The following is a 15,711-nucleotide window of genomic DNA, read 5'->3' as shown; positions in this document are numbered from 1 at the left end:
CGACTACCAAGAAAGTTATCAGTCATTAAACAATTATCATTTCATCAATACTCTTAAAATCGTACACATATGTACACATTACATACTATTTTGTGTTCCTAGTATAAGGCCTTTACCATTATTTGTCTAATCGTATTGACAATTTTATACCACTAATACAACACCTATTGGTATTGTTGACTGCATAACTTCCTGTAACGTAAACATTTCATTTCCCTATTTTGAATACTTAATTAATGCATTATTTCTAGGGAAAAAATCTTTCATATTTTGTGAACATCTTTTATTTTTACTATTTGTAAATTTGATACTGTTTTTTATCTTAAAACATTTAAATTAATCTTTAGCGTTGTGGCTGAAGTAATATTACAACTAGGTTGCATTGACAGTTCTTGGTGTCATTTCGGGTTGCTCTTTAATTCACTTGTCAGTTGGCCATTGAAATCCAATATGTGAGGTTTTCACCAAAAAAAAGTTCCAACCACGTGGGGAGAGTCCTGTGTTGCCCTGGGTAACATCCAGGTTTATCTATTACATCCGATGAATTTTATATAAATATGTAAAACATCTTTATTATTTACATTTAAAGGGTTTTTACCCTATACATTTTGGTGGCTCAGGCATGCAAATTTTGTAAGTATGACCTCTTGTTCTTGAAAACCTCTGTCAATTTTAACTTTTATCTCATTTAATTAGGTTATACTTAATTTTAGGGCTTTTAAACACTGATGATGGATTCCTTAATCCGAAAACGTTTTGTATTTTGACCCTTATTTAGGGTATTTTAATATATACCTTTTACAAGAAACTTGGCATTTTTGTGATTTATGGTATACAGCCAGCTACAGGAAGTTTATTTTCCTCGTGGATTTTTTAGATAAAGATATGTCTAGCTATTTTACTTTTTACTGGATACCATATAATATATGGTACCCAGTAAAAAGTAAAATAGCCAGACATATCTTTATCTCTTTTACCTATAATATATGGTATCCAGTAAAAAGTAAAATAGCCAGACATATCTTTATCTCTTCCTGCGTTACGTAAAGTGATGATTATTATTTTGAGCCGCATAATTACTTGACTGTTCTGTAATATAGGTATTCAATAATTTCATTGTCAAGAAATTTCTCGAAATAGTTCGATACGAGATTTACCTAGATGAACGAGACAGCAATTATTGGTATCTAGTGCAATTTCGTGGACCCGTTTCCAAGAAATTTAAAAATACCTACATTAAAAAATCTACTTATTCTAAAAAATCACTAGCAGAATTTGTACCAATTAGTCTAAAAATGGATGAAAGCGGTCATTTTCCAAAGAAAATAGACAAAAAACTTCGATGTAGCCTATGCCACCAAAGTGCGTTGGACTTATAGTATAAAGTGTGAAGTGACTCTGTGTTTGAAACGAGATTGTTTTGTACAATTTCATGCTAGTTAGATTATACTACAGGATATACCCAAGTACGTATGCACCTACCTATATTGTAAGAAAATAAAACGTTTTCATTTTTATACAATGTTTTATATTTTGACTCCCGATCAGCCCATTGTACTCGTATGAGTACACCTACTTTTTTGCTAAAAATTTAATTTTTTTTATGTCAAATAACAATGAATTTTTCTATTTAACCCAGGTTCAACAAGTGCATTCAAGTAAATTTTGTATTATCAAAAAATAAATGTCGTGGGATCAAATGGATTAAGACGAGAATAACATAAGAATTAATATAATATAATTATAATATATTATAATAAAAATATAATGTAGTAATAGATAATATGATTGGTAATAAGGTAAAAATCGAAAATTTATGGTGCAACGTAAGTGATACTCAAGGAGGCCCTATCTATAAGTAGAGATTAGCTAAGCTGGAGCTTAAGATCTGTTGGTGCAACCAGGCATTAATGTTTCATAAATTTGGTTTTACTGAGGTTTATTTTTAGACCTATTTTTGAACATGTTTTCTAATTCTTGTAGCATTTGTTGTGCTTCATCAGATTTTGGGTGATAAGTAGGTACTACATATATCGTCGGTCCCTTTTTGTAACTAACCAAAAACATATAAAACAACTTTGTCAGATACAAAAATGACAATTTCGGCAATTTTGAATCAATTTTCAGCCAGCAACAGGCAGAATTTTTAAAAAGTGATAATTTTAAGCAAGATTGTGGAAAATACCTAATCAGAATATTTTTCCATAGTGAATGAAAAGACAAAACCTGGGATATGGTTAACCAATTTAGGAATAATTGTATTCATACATTTATAGTAATATTTCTAGTCATAAAAGCAGTGATAATATCAGTTGAATAGTAAAGTCCTGCATTAGTGGCAGTTTATTGAAATAAATTCTGAGAATTTTTGCTATGTTGGATATTTCCGTCTACCGTAATCAAGTCTCATGGCGTAATGAAATTGTCAGCACTTTAAACGATAGATAATAGGAAGCACTTTACTCCTGTATTACAATCCTGGACATTTAGAGAGATGCACCGGTGGAATGAAGTTTAATTAATTGTTTTTCAAAAAGTGATTTTTACTGCGGAACATATAGTCCGTTCTTTAACGGTAAAATATTGCAAAATCTCTAAATTTTAAAGAACCGCTTGGATTGACATGAAATTTGGCATACACATAGCTAACAAGTCAGAGAAAAAAAGTGATATTGTGCCGATATGTGCTTTTGCCCTGGGGGTGGTTTTCACCCCCTCTTGGGGGTGAAAAATATTCGTCCAAATAAAGTCAGGAAATGGATAAACTGGCTAATTTTAAGTAACTTTTGTTCTATAGAGGTTTTTCACTAAGTCAATACTTTTCGAGTTATTTGGCAGTGAATATGTTCATTTTTTCAACAAAATAACCACGCTTTTAGACGGTTTTTCGCAAATAACTCAAATAGTAAGTATTTTGTCGAAAAACCATTCTTAACAAAAACACAGCCTGTAAAATTTTTAAAAAAATGGTGTATATATCACGTCCCTACACCTGGTAGAAGCAGAGTTAGAGCTAATAAAAAATAGGTTCATATTCGTCAAATTCCAAATGGAATACTTTAACGTGAAATAACCAAAAATGAAGCACATTTCGGGGAACACTCATTACTTATTTAAAGTGTTTAAAAAAAGCTTTATTTTTGTTTAAAAAAAAAATATATATCATCAAAATTAAACAAGTTACGCTCAAAATAAAGTTAGTCCCTTTTGGTTTTGGTAAAAAAATCGAGAAAATCACCCCCTAATTAGTATCTTAAATGAACTTAATCGTTACGACTTCACAAGTTTCTTGACTCGTGCATATATTGTTTATATTATCTGTAAGTTTCATCGATTCAAAGTCCTTATTATTGAAAGGGCTGTAGTTCAAAGGGGTTGAACGAGTCACTGATCACGAATGTATGCAAATTTAGGAACAACAAATCTTAATCAATTTTTGTCTAACAGAAAAACAAAAAAATACGTGATATTCAGAAAAGCAAATCTGACTTTTTTTTTGTTTTTCGAGATTTTTGGTATCTCTAACAATGTTTAAGTTATTTTGAAAAAAGCATATTTTTCAAAATTTTAATTTTTAAAAATTTTATTTTGAAACCAAATTTTTTCAAAAATAAACACTTTGAATCGATGAAACTTACAGATCATAAAAACACAACATAAGTAAAATAATTTGTGGAGCGGTAACGATTAATTTCATTTAAGTTGCTAATTAGAGGGTGGTCTTCCCGATTTTTTTTTTTTGAAAAAACAAAAGGGTCCAACTTTATTTTGAGCGCAACTTGCTTAACTTTAATACTAGAAACTTACTGTAAAAACAAAAATAAAGTTTTTTTTAAACACTATAAAAAAGTTATAATGGGTTTTCCCCAAAAAGTGCTTAATTTTTTGGATGTTTCACGTCGAAATATTCTATTTGAAATTTGGCGAATATGAATCTATTTTTCATTGGCTATAACTTCGGTTCTACGAGATCCAGAGACCTAACGCCTACACCATTTTTTTACTTTTTTATAAGCTATATTTTTGCTAAGAAAGTTTCTTTCGACAAAATACTTACTTTTTGAGTTATTTGCGAAAAAGCGTCTAAAAATGTGGTTATTTTGTTGAAAAATGAACATATTCACTCGCAAATAACTCGAAGTGTTGACTTGTCGAAAAAACTTTATAGAACAAAAGTTACTTAAAATTAGTCAGTTTATCCATTTCCGGGTTTATTTTGGACTTCAATTTTTTCACACACAATAGGGGGTGAAAATCACCCCCAGGGCAAAAGCACACATCGGCACAATATCACTTTTTTTCTTTGACATGTAAGCTATGCATAGGCCAAATTTCATGTCAATCCAAGCGGTTCTTTAAAATTTAGAGCAAAAACCGTGAAAGAATGGATTAATACATAAAAACTAAAAAGAGGATTTAATCGTTTTAAGTGAATATTTTCTAGATTTCAGTAGGTACATTTCTTTCATATCAAATATAGAAGGTTATTAGTGGGTTTGCGTATACAAGCATTTTAGTTTTATTTATTTGTTAATATTTATTATTATCTCTTAAGTAACTAATATTGTTGAATTGCAACAAAGAGGCTGATTAACGAGCCCAATAATGAGGTTTACTTCTGGGTGTCAAACAACGATGGAAAATGGGTACAGGAAAAGTCTTTGGAATGGTGTAAAATGCACCAAGTTGAAGACAGGCTTAAGTGTTTAGTTAAAGAAGGTACACTTAGCAAAATTCACAGTTGGCTTACTAGTCCAGGGCACATCTGTTTTGAGATGGACGTTGAGAGGTGACTCAAAATTTTTTGCAGAAATTGCTTAAAAATAAATCAAATAATAATATTTGAGTTATCCTCCCTCTCAAAAAGGTCCGGAACATTGTTTAAATAATCAAAATGTCAAAAAATGAAGGAAAATTTCGATTTTTTTTCTTCGTTTTTTGATTATAAATTTAAAAGTATCCATTTTCGAGAAAAGTTGTACTGACATAAAAGTTGCGTAATTAAATTTCCTACAATATAGAATTAGTTACAAATTTATAAAATAGCCACCCTAGTTGCAAAATAGCAATAATTGCGAAAAATCCATACAAAAACACGTATTCGCATTTTACGTTTTTCAACCATTTATGCCAAACTTAGGACCTTCATATTTCACCCAAAAAAACCTTATGATACAGTAAAATAATAATGTAAATTTCATTAAGATCTGTTTAACATATTTTGTAAAATAAATTTTGCAATCCAGCTTTCGCAACAAAAATTCATTTTTTCAAAATGTTACAGGACTGAAAATAAAGCAGATAGCATGTTGAAATTTTTTTTGCTTATAGAAGGGTACTGTACCTTTCATCTGCAATTTTCAAAATTAAAATCGATTAATTACCACGGCGTCAGGAAATGTTTTAAATAAACATTAATTTTTGGTGCTACGCGCAGGACAGAGGTGTTCGATTCACACAAGTTGATTTCCACCAAAATTTCTTCCAATCTTTATCTAATATATTATTTTCTTACTCTATATTTTGTTGTATTTTAATATTTTAATTCCACAAATATCAAACTAATTTTTTTATTGTTTGTGAAATATTTTTTAAACAATTGCATATGTTTAAAAATAATAAACTTTTATTCTCTAAGTTAAAATATATGAACAAAGAAAGTTTTTGCTAATAAAAGTGATATTTCAAAGAATATAGTATGTGTTTTTATTTTGTAATAAACAAATTTATTTATATCTAAATGTAATAAAAATTAAAATGTATCAATTATTATCAAAGGTCATTGGAATGCCCAATCAGAGCAAACTATCCGCTGTCCTGCGCGTAGCACCAATAATTAATGTTTATTTAAAAAATTCCTGACGCCGTGGTGTTAATCGATTTTAATTTTGCAAAATTGCAAATGAAAGGTACAGTGCACTTCTATGCGCAAAAAAAATTTCAACTTGCTATCTGCTTTATTTTCAGTCCTGTAACATTTTGAAAAAATGAATTTTTTTTGCGAAAGCTGCATTGCAAAATTTATTTTGCAAAATCTATTAAACCGATCTTAATGAAATTTACAGTATTATTTTGCTGTATGATAAAGTTTTTCTGGTTGAAATATGAAGATCCCAAGTGTAGCATAAATGGTTGAAAAACGTAAAATGCGAATACTTGTTTTTGTATGGTTTTTTCGCAATTATTGCTATTTTGCAACAAGGGTGACTATTTTTTAAATTTTTAATCAATTCTATGTTGTAGAAAATTTAATTACACAACTTTTATGTCAGTACAGCTTTTCTCGCAAATGAATACTTTTAAAGTTATAATCAAAAAACCAAGAAAAAAATTGAATTTTTCTTTAATTTTTTGACATTTTGATTATTTAAACAATGTTCCGGACCTTTTTGACAGGGAGGATAACTCAAATATTATTATTTTATTTATTTTCAAGCAACTTCTGCAAAAAAATTTGAGTCACCCCTCAACGTCCAAATGTACTAATATTTTTACAGATGCGCCCTGGTCTATACTGTGTGTCGATTTTACAATCCAAAGACTGTGGGACTGCTGTGGGTAATAGTCCGATTGCTAACTGGACAGTGTAGAATCAATGACCATTGGAGTCTTATGGACTTGACGGAAGATGAGACTTATCTACCTAGAAGAAGAGGAGACTGTTCTGCAAGTCTTATATCAGTGTAAATATCTCATAAGGCTGCGGTATCTTAAACTCGGGGAGAGCAGCTGTCTTAAAGCTTTGGAAGCTTATTGAGAGAATGGGGATTTTTTTTATTTTAAAAAACTGCTAATCAGTATCTTGATTGTTTAACAGTCACAGAAGATTAGAACAAAAATATCAAATTTTCTCTATTAACACTCTTACCAATAATGTTTTTTGAGTTATCCCCATTTCCTCAGTTGTTTTAACCGGCTTAAACATAGCAGTTAACACGCATATTACTTAAAGACCTAAACTATTTCTACCAACCCAAAAGGTTTTGCGCTAAATCAACAGGTCTTGATATGATTGATATGTTGATATGTTCGGTTTTGTGAATAATGACAGATGGTAAACAGCTTATTCAAAACACACGTGTTAAAACATAATAAGTTGATTTTACGTAAATTAAAATATTTATTTATGCTTTTTTGTTATGCAAAAGTTAAAAACCGTAAAATATCGTGTTCTAACTTTGACCTAACTCCTATCAAACTTTCTCATATCCTTGCTTATAAAAATGGTATTAACCTAAAATACCGAAAACTGGACATTCGCCCTTTTCACTAAAATCCATACCTAGATCTATACAGGGTGTTTCATTGGGAAAGTAACATACGTTAACTGTAGAAAGACGACACCTAGGCGATCTCAAAAATGCCGTACTTTACGGGTCTTACTTCATTAATAACAAAGATACTGGTTGTTTTATCTATTTTGCCATTTTCTTATTTGTTTCATAACTTTTTAACCACACCGTATATTCATTTTATATTCGGCACGCAAATATTCTTTAAGGTGTACAATAAAATAATTTATTTACAATTGTAAAAAATCCAGGTCCGGATTAAAAAATATTGGAAAAATATTCCGACCCAAAACAACACCCTGTACATTAAGTTTTCTTAAAATGGATTTTGCATTTGAAAAGAGAAGGAAAAACAAAATTTACTGGTATGCTTTGAATTTTCGACAAAGTGATTTTTCTGGTAAAATTTTGAATTTGAATTCTAAAATTATGTGAACTGCGAGAGCCCTAAGTAGAAAAAAATTGAAATACAGCTTACAACTTGTTAACCACACTGTATATTTATCTTATATTTAACATGCGAGTATTCTTTAAGGTGTGGAATCAATTAATTTATTTACAATTATAAAAAATCTAGGGCCGGGTTAAAAAATACTTGGAAAAATATTCTGACCCAAAAAAACACCCTGTACATTAATTTTTTTTTAAATGGATTTTGCATTTGAAAATATGATAAAAACTAAATTTAGTGGTATAATTTGAATTTTCGGCCAAATTATTTTTCTGGTAAAATTTTGAATTTGAATTCTGGAATTAGGCGATATGCGAGAGCTCTAAGTAGAAAAAATTAAAATGTGACGTAATTTTAATTTATACCATTATTAACCTAAATTGGTAAAATGCTAATATCTCAGTGTTCTTTTATATTTGTGACAAATAGTTTATAGCGAATATTCACCTTTAAATAATGAATAAATAATAAATGGTTAATAAAAAATTTATCACTTTAATCAACAATTTAAATTTAAAAATTAAAACAAAACAGCTAAAATTTGCAGGGTAATAACTATTCAAAACTAAAGTACTTGTTCAGGATTACCACCATCAAAAATTATTGTTATGTGTCAAAATGTTAATATTGTACAAATTTAGATCAAAATATGGTAATAATTAAAATTTAGTCATATTTTAATTTTTTTTACTTCGGGCTTCGCAGTTCACATGATTTCAGAATTAATATTCAAAATTTTACCCGACAAATCATTTTGTCGAAAATTCTAAGTATACCACTAAATTTAGTTTTTCATCCTCTTTTCAAGTGAAAAATTCATTTTAAAAAAATTTAATATACAGGGTGTAATATTTTTCCTATATTTTTTAATCCGGCCCTGGATTTTTAATATTTGTAAATAAATTAATTGATTGGACATCTTAAAGAATGTTGTTCTGAAGCAATTTCCTTGTGGCATTTTTATAATTAACCATTTAGATGGGAAATAAAAAATAAGCCACAATTACATTGAAAAAAAAAAATAAATTTCATTATCGTTTCGACGCCCAAATCCGGTGTCGTTGTCAAAATACAGAATACTACTAAATTAAACAAAAATTTTGCTGTTTAATAAAAACTCTTCTAATAATTTATTTACTCTGACTCATTTATATCGGCAATTCAGACATACATACATTTTAAAGTAGAAGGCTTTAAAATGATATCGCCAATATTTATGAGTTTCGTTCCTGGCACGACTTTACTGAAAGACAGTTTACTCGATTATATGAAATCAAGCCCAACTCAAGAATATCCACCACAAAAATCATAGCATGTGATCTGTCTTTAAGGTACTAGTACATTTTAGAAGACCAAAAATAAGCATTGTTTCAAGATTTTTTTTCTCTGAATCTTTATTAAAAATGAATATAAAACTTTTTACATATTAATACCTAACTCTTATAGAATACAAAAAATATATCTTTTTTCATTTATGCACGTGCACTAATATTGTAGACGGCATCAAATTCGAGGCCTCGAAAAAAAGTAGTTCCGATGGCGGAAGTTCTGAGATGGCGGACAACCTCAGGATTGGGATCTCTGAAACAAAAAAATCGTACGGCATTTGAAAAAGGAAGGTTTCTTACGTGAAAATTTACCACTTTTAATAAAAAATTCCGCAAAAAAATATTTTACGGAAATTTGAAAAATTTTTGTGAAAAAATCGCCCGCTTTTCTTCAGTTTTTCATGGTTAAAAAATATTTATTTTTTCTTTTTTGGTCAAATTGTAGTAAATTGTCACGTAAGAAACCTTCCATTTTCAAATGCAGTACGAATTTTTTGTTTCAGATATCCCAATCCTGAGATTAACTATCCGCCATCATTTTTCGAGGCCTCGAATTTTGCCCCCCCTACAATATTAGGGTAAAAGCATAAATGAAAAAAGATATATTTTTGTACTCTCTAAGAGTTAGGTATTAATATGTAAAAATATTTATCATAATTTTTAATAAAAGTTCCGAGAAAAAAGTTCTTGAAAAAAATAATTATTTTTGATCATCTAACTAAAGTGTACTAGTACCTTAAAAAGACAACCAAATGCAGCGGTGACTGTAAAATTTTATTAACGAAACGTTAATAAAATTTATTTTTTTCAATTTAATTGTGGCTTATTTCCCATCTTAATAGCTAACTACCTTAAAGATTATTCGCGTGTTAAATATAAAATAAATATACATTGTGGTTAACAAGTTCTAAGTCGTATTTCCATTTTTTTTTCTACTTAGGGCTCTCGAAACTAGGGATGGGAAAAACCTACCGGTTTTAACCTAAAACCGGTTTTTTTACTTCGCAATAACCGGTTTTACCGGTTGTTTTTTGTGCCGGTTATATCAAATGCAAAATCCATTTTGAAAAAATTTAATGTACAGGGTGTTGTTTTTGAGTCGGAATATTTTTCCAATTATTTTTTAATCCAGACCTGGATTTTTTACAATTGTAAATAAATAAATTTATTGTACACCTTAACGAATATTTGCGTGCCAAATCGAAAATGAATATACAGTGTGGTTAAAAAGTTATGAACCAAAAAAAAAATGGCAAAATAGATAAAACACCCAGTATCTTTGTTATGAATGAAGTAAGGCCCATTAAGTATGTTATTTTTGAGACCGCCTAAGTGTCCTTTTTCTACAGTTAACGTATGCTACTTTCCCAATGAAACACCCTGTGTAAAGTAAACATAAATTCGATTTTCTCTTTAAAAGTCCTAATAGGGCAGTTAATGAGGGTATTTGGCTCCGAATTCCATCCTACTACATCGATTTACTTGATATTTTCAGAGTAAGTAGGGAATAGCTCATGAAACAAAGTCCACCCTATGCCGATTTGCGCTTTTATCTTGGGGGTGGTTCCCACCCCTTCTCGTGGGTGAAAAATATTTTGGTTAAAATATCCACAGAAGAGGCTAGACAACCTAATTTTAAGCAAAAACTGTTCTATAATTATTTTTTGAAAACTCAATACTTTTTGAGTTATTTGTGGTTGAAAATTGGCCATTTTCATTTGAAAATGACACCTTTTCGGACCGATTTTTGCAAAAATCCTATATAAAATATTTGTGTAGGTTATAAAAAAACAAAGAGATTCGTTCCTTCATAAATCTTCTAGTTAAAATACAAAGAGGGATATGGTAGGTAAGAAGAGTTTGTTTTTTGAAGTTATACTTCTTTACCGGCGATATGAGGGTGAATTTTTATATGTTAAAACCTATGATCCCGGCGCATGCGCATTATAACTTTGTTCTGATTGGATGTTCAAATGACATGACAAAAATTATTCAATATGGCGGCTGTGGCACAGCGGTAGTTTAGATTATTTATGGTTGTTGCGTTTTAAAATTTGTGTGAAAAGAAACAACAAACAAAAGTTAGTTAATAGTTATACTGCCTTTTTAAATAGTTTTCATATACCTATATTTTCGGACTTTTGGACTATTTTGGACAAGGAAAACTCATTCTAATTTGGTAAGTAGTTTTTATTATAATGATATGGTAATTATATATTTGGATTAGGTTGAAATACAGTCGAGCGTCGATTATCCGAACTAATTGGGGGACATAGGTGTTCGGAAAACCGAACTACAATATATTGATACATATTTATAGTCATACATATTTATCCACAAGTGAATAAAAGCCATATTTATATACCTACATATTTATTTATACCTTGATAATGACAATTAGCAACTAAACAAAAAACTGCAGTCTTTGCAACAACATAATTATTTTTGGATACAATATTGAAGAAAATTGAAGATATTTTAAGCGTCAATTACTAACGCTTGCTCGGTATTCGAGTGCGGGACGCGGGAGTCGATAGTTCGAATAAGCGGTCATTCGGTTGATCGACGTTCGGATAATCGACGCTCTACTGTACATTTATTTTCTCAAGAATGGGGATTTAAGAGAAAAATCCCAAATTAGGTCCGACTTTTATTTTTTAATTATGATTTTTTGGCGTAGATTTATTTATCTAGTAGGTATGTTATGCTTTGATTTACATACTTAATTTGATTACCAACAAAAGTTCTACCAATCTTCATCTAATATATTGTTTTCTTATTGTTTTGTAATATTTTAATATTTTCTTCCACAAAATTTACACTTCGTAATTTAATTATATTCAAAACAACTGTCAAACAGTAAAACGTTCAGCTACTCTATTTTTCCACATGACAAATAATGTGGAATTGGACGACTGAGTCTAGGCTTCGATTACGAATCAAAGCGCCCAGAAATTCACGGGTTCGATTCCCGATGCAAGTTTTTATTTTTTATTTTTTTATGCATTTTATGATTGTAAGTATATTTGTTATATAATTTTTTTTTCAGAAAATGCGTATTTAAAATTTTTGCCAACAATTATTATCGTTCAGAAATCATTTTTTCTTTGTGGCATTTTTCAATGTGTTTGTGTGCGTTTTATTCTTTTATTTTTTTTAATTTTTGATATTGTCTTAAAAATCACATAATATGTAGTAGAAGTATAACTTCTTACGTGCGTACAAAGTACACACACATTCTTTTTTTGCTGCATGCTCAAATCGGTGTATTCAACTTGAAATAACAGAGAAACTGTCGATTTTAGGTGTATGCTAATAACTTTTGTAGTGATTGAAGATACCTTTAAAATGAGCAATACAAAACGTCCATTACATTCAAACTAAGCGAGATATTTTCCAAAAAGTGGATGACTAATATATTTTAAAAAGAAGTGAAAAGTGTATTTAACCCCTCATCCATCAGAATTTAAATATATTGTTTTCCTTCTACAATACTTTTTCTTATAGTGTTATTTTTATGTCCAAAAAATTGGACTGGATTAAAATGAATGGTTTTTGAAAAAAATAAGATCAAATTATAGAGCGCATTTTTAAATTTTCTTAAAAATCTTCCTTTTCCTCCATGTAACTCGAAAAAGATAAGAGAGACGAAAAAAAGATACCACACAAAAATGTAGGGTTTTTTTTGGATAAAAATTTCCTTTTTAATTTTTATTACTGTATCTCTTATCATTTTCAAGTTACATGGAGAAAAAGGAAGATTTTTAAGAAAATTTAAAAATGCGCTCTATAATTTGATCTTTTTTTTTTCAAAAACCATTCATTTTAAGCCCGTCCAACTTTTTGAAAATAGAAATAACACTATAGTAAAAGGTTTTGTGGAAGGAAAACAATGCATTTACATTTTGGTAGATGGGGGTTAAAATTAATTCTCATTTTTTCTTAAAATACATTAGTTATCAATTTTTTTGCAGCATATCTCGCTTAGTTTTAATGTAATGGACCTTTAATACAGCTCATTTTAAAGGTATTTTCAAGCACTACAAAAGGTATTAGTAGCATTATACACCTAAAATCGACTGTTTCTCTGTTATCTCAAGTTGAATACACCAATTTGAGAATGTATCAAAAAACAAACTATTTTCATCTACCATATCTCTTTTTGCATTATGAAGGCAAGTGTCTCTTTATTTTTTGTAACCTACAAAAATGTTTAATATAGTTTTTATAGTTAGATGCATAGTTTTTAAGGTATTCACAAAAAACCGTTCGAAAAGGTATTATGTTTCAATGAAAATGGCCAATTTTCAACCACGAATATCTCAAAAATTATTGAGTTAAAAAAAAGTTATAGAACAGTTTTTGCTTAGAATTAGGTTCTCTAGCGAATTCCGTGGTAATTTTAACCAAAAAATTTTCCGCCCCTAAGAAGGGGTGGGAACTACCCCCAAGATAAAAGCACACATCCTCACAGGGTAGACTTTGAATTAGGAGATAAGTAGAGGCTAGGCCAAAAATTTTATTAAAATCCATGCAGTAGGATAGAATTTGGAGGTAATATCCTATTCTTGCTCCCATTGTCTGGCGTATAATTACACGTATAAATCACTGTTCCGAAAGGCACTAAATACTCAAATTCACAAGTGTGTATCTTATCCCCTGCGAAAATCCACTGTGCTCTCGACAACAACCTAATAATTTTGTTTTTGTTTCAGATACTCCCAACTGGGTGCTGCACATCACGAGCATTTCAATTCTGATGGCGTGGATCGAACTAATGCTCCTAATTGGGCGTCTGCCAAGTCTCGGATACTATGCACTTATGTTCTCTGCTGTCTTGCAGAATGTCGTTAAGGTGATTAACGGGTATTTAAAATGAGAAATTGTTTAATTAGTTCCCTTTAAATAGCTCAGCGAGTTAAGTGCTTCTTATTAATTTGCTTGCTGATTTTTGAAGCTTGAAATAATACGGTTATTGATGGTCTTATTTTATTTTCCGTAAAATTGTTCCACGTCCGTAGAATAAAAAAATATTAGTATAAAACGAAACACTCCGAAATACCCACATAATTTTTTTATTAAACACCTAAGCTGTATTTGTACTGCTGAAATCTGGTCAGAGTTGACCAATTATCAATTCTTCTTGAAGTTAAATTACTAATGGCTGGTGGCACCAACCAATCTTAAGCTCCAGCTTAGCGCAGCTTATATAGGGCCGATTTAAGTTTCACTTACATTGCAGCATAATTTTCTATTCTTTCGATTCTTATTCGATTTTTATCTAAGCACTTTTAATTTTTTTTTTTTTTTGTAAGCATTTATTAACAATCAGAATTACATATTCTATAAGCTAATTTGATAACAAGTACAATACCATATATCAATGTATTATTGTACACTAAAATGGCGTTATGAGGTACATCACCCAGCGGTTTCACCTCAGTTTCAGCGAAGATCTATGGGCCATAATCTTCGCAATCTTCTGTTGTTTAGTGGCTGTAGTAATGGTAATATTAATTGGTTGGGGTGGTCTTCCAATTTCTCGTGATGTCTGTTGGCTCTTTCTTGAATTACTGTGCTGACTAACGGGATGTTTAGGTCTGTATGAAGGGTTTGGTTGGAAATGTACCACGGGGCATTTGCGATGGTGCGTAGAATTTTTGATTGAGTTCTTTGGATAATTTTTGTGTGTGATTTGCTGGCACAACTCCATAGTTCTATACCGTACGTCCATATAGGTTTGATGACTGTTTTATAAATAAATCAGCAGTTTGTTCTCAATTGAGAGTCGAGATTTTCTACCTATAAGCCAATTAATTTCTTTCACTCTCAACTCAATTTGTTTCTTCTTCTTTAAAATGTGTTGTTTCCAGTTTAACTTAGAATCAAGATGAAGCCCCAGGTATTTGACGATGTTCTGTTGTGGTATGTTGACTTGATTAAGGTTAATATTTGGGCATTGGTCTTTCCTTAGTGTGAAAGTTATATGTGTTGACTTAGTTTCGTTAGCTTTTATCTTCCATTTCTTTAACCACTGTCCAATTTGGTCTAGGTGTTCTTGAAGTTTTAATACTGCAGCTCTTGGATCCTCTTCAGTTGCAAATATTGCTGTGTCATCAGCGAAAGTTCCAATGGTGGTTTGTGGAGATGTTGGTAAATCGGATGTGTACAGTACATAAAGAAGTGGACCCAATATACTACCTTGTGGGACTCCTGATTGAATTTTGTTACGGTTTGATAGTTCATCCTCCACTTTAGTTTCAAATTCTCTGTGATTTAGATATGATTTTAATAAGTCAAAGTATTTGTTGGGTAGGGATTTTTTGATTTTATAAAATAATCCTGGGTGCCATACCTTATCAAATGCTTGGCTGATGTCCAGAAAGGCTGCTGTGCAATACTGTTTATTGTCCAAAGCTCTATTAATTATTACATTTGATATGCGATGGCATTGTTGCACTGTAGAATGACCTTGCCGGAATCCAAATTGGTGTTCTGGGATCCAGTTTTGGAATTCTAGGTCGCTCATAATTCTTTTAAGTAACAGCTTTTCAAGAAGTTTTGACATTATTGGCAGTAGACTTATTGGGCGGTATGATGAAACATCCGTTAAAGCTTTACCAGGTTTCGGTATCATAAT

The 15,711-nt window shown here is 30.4% G+C and overlaps 1 protein-coding gene across 4 annotated transcripts in view; it reads left to right on the top strand.

The window, feature by feature from the left end:
• The window catches only part of LOC126884982 (transient receptor potential channel pyrexia-like), a 242,069-nt gene that overhangs the window by 130,096 nt on the left and 96,262 nt on the right, over window positions 1–15,711 (top strand). For all 4 annotated transcript variants that reach the window (XM_050651366.1, XM_050651367.1, XM_050651365.1 and 1 more), the window contains one exon: window positions 13,787–13,926. In XM_050651366.1, coding sequence (XP_050507323.1) covers window positions 13,787–13,926 — 140 coding nt within the window. The remainder of the gene's footprint in view (window positions 1–13,786; window positions 13,927–15,711) is intronic.

The sequence above is a fragment of the Diabrotica virgifera genome, chromosome 5 (assembly GCF_917563875.1).
Source record: "Diabrotica virgifera virgifera chromosome 5, PGI_DIABVI_V3a".
Taxonomy (NCBI): domain Eukaryota; kingdom Metazoa; phylum Arthropoda; class Insecta; order Coleoptera; family Chrysomelidae; genus Diabrotica; species Diabrotica virgifera.
This window is presented reverse-complemented; position numbering and strand designations above follow the sequence as displayed.